Below are 17,609 nucleotides of genomic sequence, written 5' to 3'. Positions count from 1 at the left end.
TTTGGTCGCCAAACATTTCCCGTTTGGACAGGCCTTAATACTGTCATATATTTCGTTAGTTTGTCATTGCAGTGTAATGTTTGGTCTCTAACCTCCCTTCTGTGACGTTAAAAAAACTTCCGCTTGCAGCTTGCAACCGTGAGAGGTTTCCTGAAGTGATAACAAATTTGGCTGACGCCTTCCTAACAACGACTAAATTGGTATGGGATAGTAATGTTCCCTGGTATCGCCATCGTTCATCTCTGGTTGGGATATAGCGTGGAGAACTGAGAGATGTGTGAAATAATTTTTTCGGTTTAACCACTTCTGTTTTACGGCTGTTTCGGGTTTGAAAAATTTACATTCATTACCACCTTGCCTCCTTGTGGGGCCTGAAAGTGTTTGCAGTTTACAGCTACTGACTTAAACACCTCGTCTAATAGGTACTAATAATGGCATTTGGTAGATTCGGCCACTAAAGACCCTGCGTTACCATAGGAATAAAGTGAATACCAACCTCCTACCGAAAAAGATGTAAATCTGATCATATCCAGAATTAAAATGACTTCTGTGTTACTGGAGGAAAACCTGGTCGGACGAAATTCCAGCAAGCATTTCGCTGATTGCGGGATTTCATTTATTCAGGGGTCGTTAAGTATGTGGCGGTTTAAACTTATTCAGTTTGGTTGGAAATTTTTATAATCAAGTTTCATTCTGTTGTTTATTTTTGCTTTTTTTGGCTTAGGGTAATGAATATGAAACGTGAAAATATCGAAAAATCAGACTGCTCTACACAATACCAGGACGTGTAAAAGATTGCTAGGAAATTGCCGGTTCCGGCACCGTAAGGATGATTCGTTATATCAGACTCTGTTATATCGGTCTTAATATGTACGAGTTGTAAGCTGTTCAGTGCCGTCTAACCCCGATAGGAATATCACGTGGAGGTTGGTAGTAGGTTTCAAGCTTTCCCTGGTATAACCAACTGTATCTCTGTATAACCATCTCGTTTGCACAGTAGTTTTCGACTTAACTTAGGGATCATTTTGAGGTTTTTACCATTTAAAGGTAAAATGTGAAAGTTTAAATGACCTCAAACTGCGTGACAACACCTGGCTAGTTTATCGAATACAGTCTAGTAACTCGCATTTGTGTTTGACCGCAAACTAAAGTATTCATATTTTTAAGTGCTGGTATTACGTCTTACGCAAATTATGAAATTACAAGTTAGTCCGATTTCTAAAGCCAACTACTTCAGCCCGTTTAAGCAGGAATTCAGATAAGGCCTTAGGGACAGCCATATGGAGTGAACAAGATTTATTCTGTGGGTTCGGCTTTGTCCTATGCCATAACGTGACAATGAGTTTAACTTCTAAGGTAGCACTTCCGGTATACAAGGACTTGCAAATCCTTCACCTAATGCGTCATGATGGATGCTAAGTATCATAACATGCGATTAGCATTTCCGATCAACACAGGGTAATATAGACCTTTGATAACACCATGAACTAACAAATATTGGAAATTAGTGAAAAGACACCGATTTTAAAAAAGAAATCTGAATGCGCTTAAATTGTCTTCAAAAGACTTCACATACAAAGAAGAGAAAGCAGACAAAACTATCTTGCTTTTATGACAAGCAACGACGTGAAACAAAAAAAGCGATGGCTGCTGCCCGCTGCACACTTAGTCTGGCCGTACTATCCAGAAAGAAATTGGTTGTAGGAGGAATGGTGTCAAATCACCAGCCTCGATAGGGGCGGCCTGTTTCCAGCAGGTTTGTCAAGCTTTATGTACGTTATCTTCAGCTACAGACCCTTGGATGACTGAGTTGCAAGTGTTCATGTTTTTTATCACAGGAGAATAATTGAAAAAAGAAAAACCAAGCAACCGAGTTATTTCATGCTGCGTTCCACGTCTCGCGGGGATTTGGTACACAACACGATCATTACACGCAGAGTACATTTATAAAGTATCTTCGCCAACAAAGAAAACTGTGCCACTTGCACAGGGCCTAAATAAGAAAAGTTGGACTCTAGAATCTTTTGCTTTGTCTTTTATATTTGCTCTCTATAGAATTCTTTTGATCTTTTAAATGCTCAGGAACTAAGCCATCAAAAGAACGTGAAAATCGAAACACGTTTGTAGACATTTATTAAGATGATGTTTATTCGCTATTGTTTGTTAATAGCATGCGCGCAATAAAAATTGTAAAAGAACTCCGGAAACGAACACTGGAAGATGCTTACCTTGGCTCGTACTTAATTTACATACGGCCAATAGGAGCGTGTCTGTACGTTAAACAAACCTTCACTACTGTTTTCACGTTGATTTTAATCTTTGTCTCAAAGAGAACTTTCAGCGTGTGTTTTGCGTTGTTTTATGTCGTTAATAATATACAATTCATTGTTTGGTCTTCGGCTCAGTTCATTTTGAGCGTCATTTGTGTTCATTCGCGGGAGCGCGCTATTATGGATTTAAGCTTTACGATTGGTCAGCCATGCACAACTCATGTCAAGTGGCGGCGCCAGATCTCGTGTTATTGACATTCGCCTCCCAGTAGTTCAACAGCCAACCACTGCACACGGAAAGTTCAGTTTCCTAACCTTAAACTTCCTCGCAAAGTCGTTCCTTGCAGCAAAAAAATTCCGGACACGTTACAATGTTATTAAGAACGTGTTGGCATCGGAATTTTATCTTGCTGGCTCTTGTTTGTATGTGTTGGAATGGAAGTGTTGCCCACCAAAAGAAGCGAGAGAACGAGCATAACGAACCGTCCACAGAATCCATCCCGCGTGTTTCAACTAACGCCACAACTCCGGCTCCAACGCCACCTGAAGATACAGGCTTGGAATTAGAACAGCCGCGAAAGACGTCAGGTAATTTCAGCACAAATGATACTCTCCATTACTGGATGTGTAAGTCGCATGTGTTCAACAAGCTGTTTACCCATTGATCTTTGCAAAAAAAAACTTTCATTCACTCGTGTTATGACGCGTGTCTTGTGCCATGGGTTAACTGCAAGGCAAGTCACATGTTGATCATTTTGTGTATTGTTTCTTCGTAGGCATTCTTAATCTCGGATGCGAAGGAATCCGGATTCGAAGATATGTGTCGAATGGCCGTTGCACGAGTAGAAGACCAATCCGCGACATGATCTGTGACGGACAGTGCTTGCCAATGGATGAACTACCTTGGTTTCCGGAATTTTCCAAAATTATCAGTCGTCATAAGAGAGAGTGGCGCTGTGTAGCGGACGATGTCAGAACTAGGAAGGTGACCGTTATGTGCAACGACGGGACCAAGCACAAATACCGCGTGCGAGTTGTTCGTTCTTGCAAGTGTAAGAGATACACACACAAACAGAACCAAACGAACCCTTGACAGACGCGCTCTGTTCATAACAATAAAGAACAAAATCTACAATGGTGAACAAATGTCAAAAGACATCCCCGCACAGATGGAGATACAAACATTCCTTCACTGTACTGCTCACGATTGTAACATACCTTTGTACAAAGTTTCAGTGAGTTTGTAAATTAAATTAACTTGGCCCGGTGCCTCAGATCAGCAGTTGAACAAGAAAGCCTTTCTGTTGCGTAGCGTCCGCATTTTGTATAGATTTCTTGCCTGTCGTGATTTATCTGCAGTTGACAATATGACAATTCTAGTAGGATGATAGATTTTGACTCGTCTATACAGTGTTGGAAGCGAATAGCGTAACACACGTGTTAACCGCATGGCGTTCTATACTCAACCATACTGGACGGGAAACTACTGGCATTATGCACATTAACATCGAGTTGACCGAGGTTTGTAGTTATATTCGACCAGGAATTGTTCATGTTATTGAAGTTTAATGTTTGTCGTTTCTTCGCTAAAGGCGGTCCGTCGTTATCATCCGCCTGTCCTAAGGTTCATTCTGTGCAAATATGTAATCAGATTTCTAAAAGAAAATTTATATACATTTATATTACAAGAAGTAAGATAGATGGTCGGCGTTGCGTTTAAGCATGGCTCTTGAGTACAGGATGATGTAAATAAGCCCCATGTTCCAATAGAATCTAAAAGGAAATAGAAATCGTAGCAGTAAGATTCGTAATTTTTTTGTCATATATGATTTGATGGCCCTGTAGTAGGGACCGTTTGTACATATCAGCCCAAAATTCAGTCGGATAGTTCCTAGATTGAAATATATAAATAAAGTTTATTAGAGAATTACAATGGCTCTTTCATGAATCTCCATGGCTTTTTTATTCACAGCAATAATATCAGCTTATTGTTCAAGGACAATACACGCGTTGGACAAATAAATCAGCGCACGTTCTCGTTTCATTGGTTGGCCGAAATAATGAGCGACAACCCCTCAAAGATGAAAACAATGGCTTCTTTTCGCTTGAGCGAATGTTAAGCCATCTGAACAACACCATCTGAGTGAGTTTTATTCTGTTGAGCTAAGTTAGCCTTGAGGCAAGATTCGTTAACTTTGATTAGACCTTGTTTTCTCTGAACGCTTTATTCTTGATATTGTTTCCAAAGCTTGTTACGCGTTTCCGAGCCAACTAACAAATGAATAGAATGGCTGACGTCAAAGACGCAAAGATTTGCTATGGAGAAATCGTTTTTGATTGGCAAGATCAATGTTTTGAGCCGACTGAACGCGTGGTAACGATCGTAAAGTACGGCTGAAGTGCGCTGTCCGTGATGGGTTTTATTATGTAGAGAGTTGGACGACACGTGGCGGGGGCGTAATAACACAACAATGATGAGTACACCTGGCCAGAAGAGAACTTTAACAAACTATCAAAAGAATGTTACACGCTCAATACTGTTCAACACTGAAAAAACTTGGCACGGTTACAGATACGCCCTTGCGCATTGTATAACCACGCTTAATCGTGATGCATGTGGGCCGTCAATAAACAATGACGGTTTACCTGCATGTAATTAGCGTACTTAAGTCATGTAAAATGTTTTTCCGCCATTTATCATTCGCCCTTCGCCCGACGTAATTATTTGTCTTTGCTTACGTTTTCGTAGTTATTAGTAATATGCTGCCAAGTGTGTCGTTAAACTATAAGCACTTGATTTCCGGGGCGGTTGAGTTGAGCCACTATCTTATAGAAATTTGTCAAATGTCTTACAGGACTTATGGTACTTTCATTTTTAGAAACATTACTATTAAACGACACACCTTCAAATAGTAATGAGCAATTTTTGAGATGTTATCTGTTATGTGTTATTCTCCGAAGTTTGTTCTGTGAATTTTAAAACATTATCTGTTCAAAGATCTTTTCTAAGCCTTGTGAATAAAGTACCTCATTACAGCGATTTGCTTCGGATATATGGTGGTTCGGTTTAGGGAACGCACGCGAATATCTTATGTAGAAAAATAGATAGAATGTTTGCAGTCTTGCATCCCAGTTTGACATAATGCGTGTAGAGCTGGTCACGTTAGTTTCTTCCCGTTACGATGATTTCAATGTCTTACATGTAATTTCCGTGTTCAGTAGAATAATACTGAAACAGTTAACAACTGTTCTCAAAGTGTCTCATTTCTGCTGGAGAGCTATTGAGATTGTTTCGCTTGGTCGCTGGGTGTTACTTAGAGAGTGCAACGATTCAACTTCGATGAAGCTCTTTGTTCTTTTGGAATTAGTAACGAGTAATTCTTGGTCAAGGGCTAACGCACAAAAAAGCTAACTTCTTATCTCACAATAACGGAAATGTGCACTTGATTTCTTCTTACAGAAGGACCTCCCCTTGTATCTGTACATTATCAAAGAGATAACGTATTTTCTAGTAGCAGTGACTACCAAATTTTCGAAGCTAACATAAAATAAAGATTATGGAATGCAAATGAAGATTGGGAACCACAAAAGATTATATTACGGTGTCAATTGTTGGCTCGTTTAGATCCAGAATAGATCCCTGCATTATGCCAGTAGAATAAGCCGCGATAAAACAAGAAAAAAATGTGATCATTTTAAAGTTGTCACAATATTTTGCTTGATTGAGAATTTCAGTTCGATAACAATGATGATGACAACAAATGCTAAATGACACGTTAGTTATGTGTTGTGATCGACGCTCTCACATATACTGTAATTTCAAGTGTAATCCATGGACGTCTCTTTTGCTTGCACTGGAGAATTAACCTTCAAAACAAAGTTTTAGCTGTAAACATATTTTGTGTTTTCCTCACGACATTAGTCACTACCTCCCTTCAACAGATCCAAGGTTAACGTTTGCTTAATATTTATGTTGGCCTAATTTAAAAAAAGGTTTTAATTGCTTAGTCCTTGTTTCTTTTAGTTAGTCAGCTGAGTATGTCTGCAGCACCTGATTTTCTCTAAGACAGAATCCTTAGTGTAGCAAAAGTTACATGTAACATATAAGCTTCAATGTATAGGCTTGTCAGTTGCAACTGCTGTCGCATTGCAGTTACATTGGCTGGCATCAGTTGGAAGTCGCTAAGGAGACCTTCGAAGGCCCGGTCCACACTGCACCTGAGGAATAAGAAAACGGAGGTTTCACTCTGAAAACGAATCAAATGTTTACCGTCCACAGTACGCCGGAGGAATTTAAAAACGCAACAATCACCGGTCATTTTGGATTTGTGTTTGAGGAAAACTCGGTCAGGGATATCACATGATTATCGTGACGTCATCGTTTTCGAAAAGCTCGTTTTCAAAATGTTTTCCGTCTACACTAAAACGAAAAGCTGGCGTTTTCAAATTCCTCCGGCTTGAAGAATGTTTTCGAAAAGCTCCGTTTTCGTGACGGATTAGTGCGGACGGTAGGCCTAACCGTAAAAATAAAGCTGCGTTTTTACATTTCTACGGCATTGTGAGGACGCTGCCTAAAACAAAAAACTTAAGTTCCACAAGAGATAACGGACTCCTAGCCGGTGTAACTCTGCATTGGACAGAAAGTTATTCACCTAATGATACCTACACAAGATCTATAGCCAGCCAGAATTAATTATACTGATACGAGCAGAGATTATGACTAAAAATAGCTGGGTCATAATGATCAAATGTTGACAAACAATTTTCTTTTAACGTTAAATTTTCCTCAGTGTCCTGACTTTCTTTTTCTGTCGAAAAGCAACATTCCTGGGTATGAACAAAGTGGACAGAACATGCAGATATTTTCAGATGAAACAGGTAATTTTCTTAGTTGTATCACGCGCCTCGCCGCAGCAGCTGGTCGGGTCGTCTCTTTAATGAGCCTTAATGAAGCTTTTATTATCTGAAAAGTAATTAGGGAGAAAGGTTATTAGAGGAAGGTCAATATATATTCTATTTTTAAGCACGGCTACATCGTGTTCACACGCCCTTTGGCTAACAAAGAACTTTTTGAGCTCAGGTGGCCCTCAAGCCCCTTATGTTTGTAATTCACTCTGGCCCGAGTCTGATATTCATAACTTTGCTGGAGGGAATAAGTTGCAACAACTTATTTCAATGTAAAGGGCTTCTGTTCCCTTACAGTTAACCGGACATTCTAGAACTTGAATAACGAATAAAGGGTACACCTGAAGTAAGCGCACAAGTCACAGAGCTCATTATTTACCAAGTGATGGTCAGTGCATTTTTACGCCTCGCCTCATAATCACTGACTATCAGACAAGCGAGAGGCCGGTCTAGTATCACAAGTGTACTGAATTGTGATCAGCTCCTCTCGTTTATAAATTCAGCTTTCTCATATGTTGCTCTTTTTTTAGGTCGGCCGGGTTGACGTTGATTCATCTCCACAAGTATGCTAGGGTCCGTGAATACTGGAAAACGATACTTGAAACCAAATACCCGTTACATTTAAAACATGCATGATCGTGTTTGAATAGAAATCTATCAAACAGGAGCAAATCAACAACCTGCTAAAACCATGCTGTGGTCAGCTTACGTGTACACACAAGTCACACAACTTTCCCTGCACTGAATGCAAAACGAGTACAAACAACACATTTCTGTCAAGTTCTGATTTATTACGTTTGTGCATGAATCTTGATGCCCCAAGAAATCCTCAATAAAGATCACAAGATATCTTCGTTTCATTTTTACGTACAAATGAAGATTGTCTCGAGCGACTTACAGCGGTTTTGTGATTGAATGGCTATTGTAAATCGAAGGATCACATCTAATCAAATGCGCAGAGGACAGCATGCACCCAATCAGAATTGGAGACAGAACAAGCCACTAGAGGAAAGGTGCGTAAGCCAGGTTTTGCAACAACAGTTGGTTTACCGTGCTCTGATTGCTTAAGCGACAAGACACTAGTTCTTTAACAAAATACCAGGAAACTTTATTATCTTCAACACTTATAATCAGACCTCACTCACAAAGTTTAAATTCGACTCCAGGCAGTATCATTTACAGAGCATCAAACCTCGTTGAGTTAGTTTAATCCCAAAATACAAAAGTCTACAGTCTTACAATTGCTGTGGAAATGAAGATGGGATGTTAGTCGATTGCTCCTACTCCCACACACCTTCAGCTTTCAATTTGCTGTCTCATCTGGCATCTCTATTACCACATAGAGCCAGACCAGATTTTGACTGACGTAGCGTATCTACTAGAGAAAGGTTAACAGTGGTTAGACTCAGCAAGCAAAGTAGCTTTTAAGTGATTAGTTTCTTCATTGCCTTCTGAGAGGATAAGAGATGCTTTACAACAACTCGATGAAGAAACAAAACAACTTCTGCAACATAATGCAGTGGTATAAATGATGATGGGAACACAAAGCTAGCAAACCTAACCCTGCTTTAAGACAAACTTCAAATGCGTTCACAACAACTTCCTCTGAAATCTAATCGGACTTGTTATTCTGATACAATTCTCAAGCTAGTCACTATCCAATGAGAAACCATATGATTTATCAATACAATAGCCTGAATAGAACCAGTTCCAAAGGTGTGTTGTTATCTTGAATGTAGACAGCTTTATTTAGCTGATCATTACTTTTGAGAATCCAGGGGTACTTTTTTAGATGATTTGAGAATGCATGTACAGTCAAGAGTTAATGCCCTGCTGGCCTTAGTCTTATCCTCTGTTCTTGGACAAAAACTGCAGCACCTTTTTCCATCTACACGAATATATGTGAATTGTTAGGTACCCTGACAAAGTGACATCCTGACAGCCCATCTAGTGAGAACTGTATCTTGCTTCTATACTATGATACTTACTTAGGGACCGTTCATTTTTAATAAGGTAGCGGGGCTGGGATTTAGTGGGGAGTCGTGACCAAAAATATGGCTTAAAGGGGGGCCACTTGAAAAATATGATGTTTAAAGGGGGCACTCAAAATGTTACCTTATTGACGGCTTCCACAGTAGCGCAAAAGTTCTGCCAGAATGCCTAAAATAGCGTTCCTGAGGTTCTGAAAATTTAAATTTGTTTACCGGGGTAGAATGCCTCCCGACCCCTATTTTGTTAGGTACTCTGCGGCAAGAACTAAGCCCCTACGAAGCATTTGGTTGCTATTAAATATAACTCAACCTTTTGATAAAACAGAGGGATTGTCAACTTTTGTCTATTTTTACTGGAACGTAGGTATTGTAATGACAACATCTTTAATAGTGGAAATTTTCTGCCAGAATACCTAAAACGGCGTTCCTGGGGTTCTGAAAATTCAACATTTTCCGGGGGAACATGCCCCCCGGACCTCCTACTATGTTAGGTGCAGCAGGAGCTAAACCTCTGGTACTTTTAAGAATTTGGTTACTAGATATAGCTGAACCTCCACCAGTGACTTCCGTTAAAAAATAGGCCGTGTCAGTTTTTTTTTTTTTTTTTTTTTTTCAAGCTTCGTTTATTTTTCTATTTGAATATGGACACTGTGATGACATCTATAATAGTGCAATAGCGCAAACGTTCTGCCAGAGTGCCTAATAACGTTCCTGAAGTTCTAAAAATTCCATTTTTCCCAGGGCGAGCATGACCCTGGTTCCCTTACTTTGAACCCTGTAGTTACATTCAAACTGTCATTAACAACCACCCAACTCCCTTCCATAAAACAGTCAAGACAATGTCAGCTCTGATCTAGGACCATGTAGGTACTCTTTGAATATTTTTATGACCAAACAACTGGTACAGTGTCAAAAACTGTTTGAAATGGCTTGAAATTGATATGTTGTTCTTCTATGTTTTTCAGACTACAACGATTTTTCTTTTTTAATTTTCACGGAGTGGCGGGTCATCCCGGGGTAAGAGGGGGTTCAGAAAAAAATTCTGATAAAGAGGAGGGGTCATTATATATAACATGAATTATCTATGAAATCCGACAAGTTCCCCTCCTCCCCTCCTTACCCCATAAAAAATAAACAGTCCCTTAGGACAATTTGAAAATTACGTGCGCTGTCTTATTTTATTAGGGACCTTACACATATACGACGGCGACGGCGAGGACGACGCCTGTTAAAAAGTGTGTTTATCTTTTACTTTGGAATTTCGCATTTACTTAGATCTATTCAGTGTGTTTGTCGGTATTAAAACTTGCCCCTGCTGAATATCTACGAATGCGTTCAGTTCCAAGTAAAAATGCAAAAAATTAGCCGTAGTGGGTCCCGTTGTCATAAAACTTGGAAATTGATAATTTCACGTTGTTGATTTGCCGAGGACGGCAAGGAAATGTACCAAGAATTATAACGCACGTGCACGGCTATTGTTTTGCTCATTAAACCTTTTGTTTGGTGACGTTCTCGTTGTCGTTGCCGTAGTGTTTTGCTTAAGCCTGGTTTTCACTAGCGACGCAAGCACAAGCGCAAGCACAAACGAAAGCAATAGGGATGACCAAAGTAAAAACGAAATTCGACGCAAACACAAGCACAAGCAAAGGTTCTTGTGCTTGTGGTAATCTAGATCCAGTGTTTTCACTAAACCAAACTTAACCAGGTGTGGTAAGATCCTTGTGCTTGTGTTATGCCTGAGCGGTATTTCGCTTTCACTTGTTGCAGCGCGAACGCAAGCATAAGCGAAAGCACAAGAAAAAGGAAACATTTTGATCCTTGTGCTTATGCCTGCGTCAAGGCCGTTTCCAAGGTGAAATAAAAATTATTGCGCTTGCGCTTGTGCTTGCGTAGCTAGTGAAAACCAGGCTTTAGGGAGCTTAAACAACGACGACGGTTCTGTTCAGTACACCCATGGCTCTAAAAACGTGCTAAGGCAAAGTATGCAATAACAGCGTTCAATTCAAAAGGGAATTACGAAAAAATTGGCCGTTGTCGTTCGCGTTCAGACAACACAGAACTTGGCCATTTCACGTTGTTGTTTTGCAGAGGACGGCAAAGAAATGAACACAGATTTATAACGCACGTGCACAGCTATTGTTCTACTCATCAAACCTATTGTTTCGTGACGTTCTTGTCGCCGTCGTCGTCGTGGTTAGCTAAAGGCTGCGGCACACTAGCCGACTTTTTGTCGCGACTAACCGCTGTCTGAATGTACCGCACACTAGCCGACAAGTGAAGATTTTTTGTCGCCCGACAAAAACTCGGCCAGTGTGCGTAGGCCTTATATTCAATTTTCAATATATATGAGTATACATTAAGTCTTAGGTGTCCCCAGTAACTAGGTTCCCTCTAGCCAGCCAGTAGATTGACACATTAATAAAGTTGTTCTTGTTGTCAAAATTAACCAAGAATGGGAGAGGGCTTGCGCATACCGATCAAACAAAACGTCAAGCCCATGAAGACTCATTGAAATACCCGTCACCATTTGTATATTCAACAAAAATCATTAAACCCGTGGACTGTGACGGTAGTGTCAGTCTGTTGGTCTTCCTACATTTAGAGCAAATACGAATTTGTGGAGGTGGTCAGGTGGTTGGAGAGCGGAGTTAAGTCTTTTGATTTTATATAAAACAGGGTTTCTTTTTTTAACCGTGCTTATGTTAATTTCTCCGTTGACGCATAAATTGGCAAATTCAGTCAACTCTTGTACAGCCCTTAGCTAACAAGTGCCCCATGAGTTGGACCGGCAACTTGTCAGATGTCCTACAAATGCCTGGAGCATGATCGAAATCTGAATTGACGGTTCCAAAATGTCAGTGTGGTCTAAGAGGGAAACAGGGAAAAGACAAAAAGTTTGAAGAAAGGAGACCACGAGAGGAGGAACTAGTTTTAACTTGATGAATGTATAACGTCAATGCTAAATTTCACTGCTGTTCTAGATGTTATGTTAGCAAAGTGTTTACGCACGAACGGCATAATCAGCTGTCCGTTCACTGAGAGCACAATAACGCGGGCGGAATCAGGGTTTCCAGAGAGGAAACAGCCGTGGAAAGAAAAACAGTCTACGTAAAATATCATTACAAAGTAACTAAAACGTAGCTGTTACAAGAATTACTCGTAAAACTGCCTTGCAGCTGGAAAATGCACGTAGCTCCTACGCAAACCGAAAAACTTCAACAAAGAAAAATAGGTACAGCCTCCTTTCTAGCATCATCACGGAAATTTGTACTATAATCTTTAGCTTCTGGGTTTGGTGTGCGTATCTTTCTAAACAAAGCTGTTGTTTGGAGAATTCAGGATGAATAAATTATCGGCTAGAGTCTGTTTTCTCTTGACAAAAGAAGTCTCAGATCGCTTTTCCATGCCGCTTAGAAGATAAACTGTGTTTCATTGACCGCGTCAACATCCGGAATTTGTAACAAATAACCACCTTCCTTATTCTTGTTTTGAAAAGTTCAAGTTTTACAGTAGTTTCCAAAGCGATATATGGTAATAAATCTACCACACCTTAAACATTTTTCCGGGGATTTAATGTTCATGGTAACTACACATTTTAACCGCATTCATGAATGATGATTCTAAACTTGGTACACTGCTTAATGGTCTTTTTTCTTCAAGAGAAATCTTTCCCTTAATCCGCAATTTTTAAGCGTAGCCGTCATCTAATAATCTAATAGATTCGATAAAACACCCACATGAAAATAAAACCGTTTACATTGATGAGTCGAAAAGCCAGTGAGTTCCAGCACTTGTTAAATTCTTTTAGTTTCCCTTGCAGAAATCCACCAAATTTCGACAAACGAAACTTCTTACTCGTTAGCGAAAGTTTCAAGTTTTAAACAATAGAATTCAAAGTGTTACTTTGCGAAAAAAGCTTCGGCATCAAGTATAATGTTAATATATCGAAATGTTTGCATTCGAAAAAATTTTCCAAAACAAGAATGTTTAAGTCTGCCATAGTTAATGAGTCTGCCAATCAAGCCATGGTTGTGAGTGAGACAAGTGAGCATACAGTTCCTGGCACCTTCACGCTTCAACTGCAAAAGATCAATTCTCCTCACTTGCTAACAGACATTTATATTAATTCAAGCTTTATGTAGTGTTTTTGCTTGAAAGGAAAATTGATATGTTGATCGCGCGCTCTTATTAAATTAATAACGCATTGACAGGATAGAACTGTTCTATATTAGACAGTCTTGGTAGTACAAATTTCGCTTTCTTTGCGAATCCGGTGCGTCATGCAGTGAACGCAGCCTTACAGATTTCACCAGCGCTAAGTAGGGTTTTGTATTAAATGCTCGGGTTAACGTTGTTTCTTGATAGCGGATGGTTTCATCATATTTATTGTTTAATTACTTCCTTAATATAGATATCCCTGGATTGAAAGCCATTCTGAAAGTACCATACTTTTTTTAAGTCTTAGCGAAACACATAACAACGCTCTTTAAATCACTTTTTCTATAAGAAATAATTAATTTAAAAAAACTCTCATTTTATCGATTTTCTAAGAGAGGATAAATAAGAAACAAGTGCGTGATGAGAAGGAGGTAACCAAGGTTAACAGACTTACTGACGGCAAGCAAATTTAAAATACCACAGAGTAATGTTTAAAGGGAATATTGCTTTACATGGATCTAAATAATACATAACCCCTCTTCAATGATATTGCATTTATCTTCCACCTTGGTGAAACCAAGCAAATACTTTGCCCTACCAGTTTTTACTGAACTAATATACGGTACGTATGATGCTGATGGGCACGGGCAGACATTGGGGATTTCAATATACATAATGTGAGTAATTATATCTATTGAAAACTTGAGAACAACAAAGGATCACTTCTTTTTTTCTGTTTACATGTCCTTAGACATAACGTGCGATCACTTCGCTTCCTTGTAATTACTTTAACTTGTCTACTTTTGGAACGAAGGCGAGAAACACGCGCTAAAATGCTAACAATTCACCGCATACCGAGCGTATATTTATCACCATTGTTACGGTGAAAAGATCTCCGGAAAAACTTAATTCGCTAATTCAGGAGGGATTTGTTAGAAAGAGGACGCGAAAAGAGTGTGATAATATCAATTAAACGTGATGGGTTTCCGGCGAGGGTAGGTGGACTGAATCGAGCCACGATTAACACAAACTTACTTCAACACGTGCGACTTGAAAAGATGAATACCAACATAGAAATATTTCCGATTTCTAAAAAGTAATTATCTTTTAGGACTAGCAATGGAGTATGATATAATAGAAATCTTGGCAGAACAATAATGATTTTTGACATTGCCTGTTCAATTTTCCCTTATATTGAAGCCAGTGAGATTTTTCTAATTTTAAAGCTGTCTCTAAGACTTAGCATCCTCTGCAAAAATTAACAAGTAATCATAGAAGCTACAGTTTCAGTTCAGCTGCTACCATTTTGAGTCATATTTTCATGTTTAATAGGTTTATTTAAAATTACTGTGTTCTAAGTTCTACTCAGCATAAGGTGCTAGAAAACACAATCATGCACAATTTTGGACCCAGTGTTAGACTTTTGTGAGCTAAAGTTCAGCGACGGGTCCTTGTGCAATTTTGTATTGGTGTGTAGGAGTGAGAAACACCAGCCCTATTCTTAAGATAAAAAAAATTGATTTATGCCCTGATGAGGCAAAGGCGTTAAAAGGGGTGGAATTAAAAGCAACCAAACAAAGACTTGTTATGTTTGGACGTGTAATATAACGAAATGCCCGATTTTTCATTTTGTCAATTCAGCCTCATAAACAAAGGTTTAATTGCTTCTGCGTTATTAATCCAGTTTCCACTGATCGAAGAATAATTCTGCTAGCACTTCTGAGGAAAACAAAATAAAAACTATTTTAAGCCCACAACATACGAAAGACAGAATTTCGGTGAGCGCCAAGAAAATACGATTGGAAAATCATTCTAGCAATTGTTCCTTTCTTTAAGATAAAGCATAAATTGTGGCAAAACATTATGACAAAACACGGTCGGTGCTTTCAGAAAAGGAAGAAAATTCAAGCTGATGAGAAATTTTTTTATCGAATTTTCCCGGTTTTTTTTTATGTTTTTTTTTTGAGAACAGAATTAACTATTCCCGATCGCATGGTCAAAGAAAAACTAGTTTTATTGTTAAAGTGCACCTAAGCTTTGGAAACTCTATATCGTTTCAATTATACGGAGTTTTAACTAATAACTTCATCTCTAAATGCATATTACTAATTTTACCATGCAGCTGAACACCGACTGACTCACGTGAATGAATTAGAATATTATCCATCTTTAAATGTACGAGTTTCAAAGGAACAATTTAGCTTGTAGATTGGGTTAGCGTGGTCGGCAAAAAGCTATTGAATACGCCTCAGCGACGAGTTAACGACTTACTTAGTATCTTGAAAGAAAACGGCTCTTTTTGAAATCTCTCAGGAACATTGTAGAAAGTAAACTCCGAAAAGGCCTTTTTCTTCAACCGGAAGAAGGTGAGTCCGTTAAATGTTACTTGAAATGAACATGTCAAGTCCCTGCAACCCCTGGTATACAAGAAGCGCGTTAAATGTACGCCAGTACAGTTAAAGTAATTTAGCTTGGTTTTCCGTCTGCTCTCATTTCTTCCCTAGAGCAAACAGCAATTGAGATCCCATCAAAATTCCGGAAAATTCTGTCATACACAGAAGCTTGCTATCAAAGCGCGCGGCAAACCGACAGAATGATTTACTTTACGAACGTACGTTTTTTCAAGTGTGTATCCAGGCGTCTTCTTTAAAGTTCTCGTTGCATGTAAATTATATAGAAAACAAGGCCGAGATGATTTTCCATTAGAAAGGGACCTAAAACTAACAAATCAATTGGTCGCGTTTCATTATGGCGCAAGGAGGAAGAGTTATAGATTACTTAGAAGACAAAGCAATTGTGTCAAAATAAATTAAATAAATTAAATATAATTTAATTAAATATTCTAATGTTCTTAATCTCGATAATTTTCAAAACAGGGCTACTCAAGGTCTGTATGCGATCATTTTCTGCGGTCAAAACAAGGCAGAAATTCATAGAAATGTCTTTACATTTGTTCTTTTAAAAGGAAATCTTTGATGAAGAACAAACTGCCAAGAAAAAGACAAAGACGAACCCCAGGAGGGAACAATTTGTTTTGAATGTTAGTGACGCGTGCGCATTGCACGTTGTAACAGGTGTAACTAAATCTTATGTTCGTGCTATTGTCGTTCTCTGTTTTCACTGACTTGTGAAGTTACCTTTATCTTTTCTACCTCTCTAAGACCCCCCAAAAGAATAGTTTTCTTTCTTTCGTTTTCGCTTCATGATGAAGCCGTCTTGTTTTCGCGGATTCAGTCGTAAATGATCTTTTATTGTTGTCAAAGTGCGAAAAATTGGATGCGACGATGGAAGTTTTTAGGCGGGAGTTTCATATCAGTAACAGTGTTGAATCTGTCCGTCCGCTGGGTTTGTAATATAAGCAAACATTTTACACTTAAGTAGAGAACTTTCTTTAGATGTCAAATTTCATGGCAACCCCGAAAAAAAATATATTTTCTGTTTAATACAGCAACGAGGGTAAAGTGTTTCTCTTATTGTTTTTCACGGCAGCAATTCGAATGATGAGAAGTAAACATTTAGGCTTTCTGCCGTAAAAAAACAACAATTGCTATAGAAAAACTCTTCAATAAATTAAATTTGTGAATAAAATTAACTCCCACTGGATAAGTTGTTACCAAATATGCCAGCAGAAAGGAAGTTCTTACCAGCAAATCTAAGCTGTAATTACGAAATTCAGGTTTGCGAATTGAGTAAAGCAAAAAGAATTAGAACGAGAGGATAAACTGAGCGAGTTTGTTCATAATTTTCGTTTATTTTGTCGAAACAAAGCCCAGGCCTTATTAGAGATATTGTAAAAAGAAAGAAAAGGTAAACGAGAATTGCAGCTGCTGCGCTTTAACATTTTCACAGCTCATGGCGACTGAATATCTAATGTGTTATTATCAGTCAGGTGCCGCTTGCTTCGAACTTCTAAATGATAGCGACTTATATCGTTACTGGATCACATGTAGCCACTAAGAGCGAAATCAAAAAACTCGACTTCATTACATTCACTTTGTGAAATTCTTGTTTACCAAAGGTGGATAGTAGATTTAGCTTGGCATGTTATTCACGGCGCTCGCACTAAAGACGAGCCGTTTAACACTCATTTCTCTGTTTATCACAAAAAGAGTATTTCGTTCATCTAAGAAGAACAGAAGAAAAAGGGGATTAGATTTTATTCGGCGAACATTTTCTAAAGCTTAAGGTGAATTTAGCTATCGTAGTATATAAGTAGTTTGCGGTCTCCTTTCAAATATCTCGTGTCAAACACAATCCAGTTAGAAGTCAGCTCATATCGGTTCCA

At 38.8% G+C, this 17,609-nt stretch overlaps 1 protein-coding gene across 1 annotated transcript; it reads left to right on the top strand.

Moving 5' to 3' along the window:
- The first annotated feature begins 2,343 nt into the window (after positions 1-2,343).
- On the top strand, positions 2,344-4,191 carry LOC145486522 (sclerostin domain-containing protein 1-like). Its single transcript, XM_081465201.1, has 2 exons — positions 2,344-2,858; positions 3,047-4,191. The coding sequence occupies exons 1-2, from the start codon at positions 2,642-2,644 to the stop codon at positions 3,361-3,363; spliced, it is 534 nt and encodes a 177-aa protein (XP_081321327.1). The 5' UTR covers positions 2,344-2,641; the 3' UTR covers positions 3,364-4,191.
- The last annotated feature ends 13,418 nt before the right edge of the window (positions 4,192-17,609 follow it).

The sequence above is a fragment of the Orbicella franksi genome, chromosome 5 (assembly GCF_964199315.1).
Source record: "Orbicella franksi chromosome 5, jaOrbFran1.1, whole genome shotgun sequence".
NCBI classification, from domain to species: domain Eukaryota; kingdom Metazoa; phylum Cnidaria; class Anthozoa; order Scleractinia; family Merulinidae; genus Orbicella; species Orbicella franksi.
The sequence above is the reverse complement of the archived record's forward strand: the minus strand, read 5'-3'. Positions and strand labels throughout refer to the sequence as shown.

What these genes read in the sequence shown, in the direction of transcription:
- LOC145486522 (XM_081465201.1), top strand. Translation starts at nt 2,642, where the DNA reads ATGTTATTAAGAACGTGTTGGCATCGGAATTTTATCTTGCTGGCTCTT. An exon ending in ACAGCCGCGAAAGACGTCAG is followed by an intron (nt 2,859 to 3,046) that starts GTAATTTCAGCA and finishes GTTTCTTCGTAG; the next exon opens with GCATTCTTAATCTCGGATGC.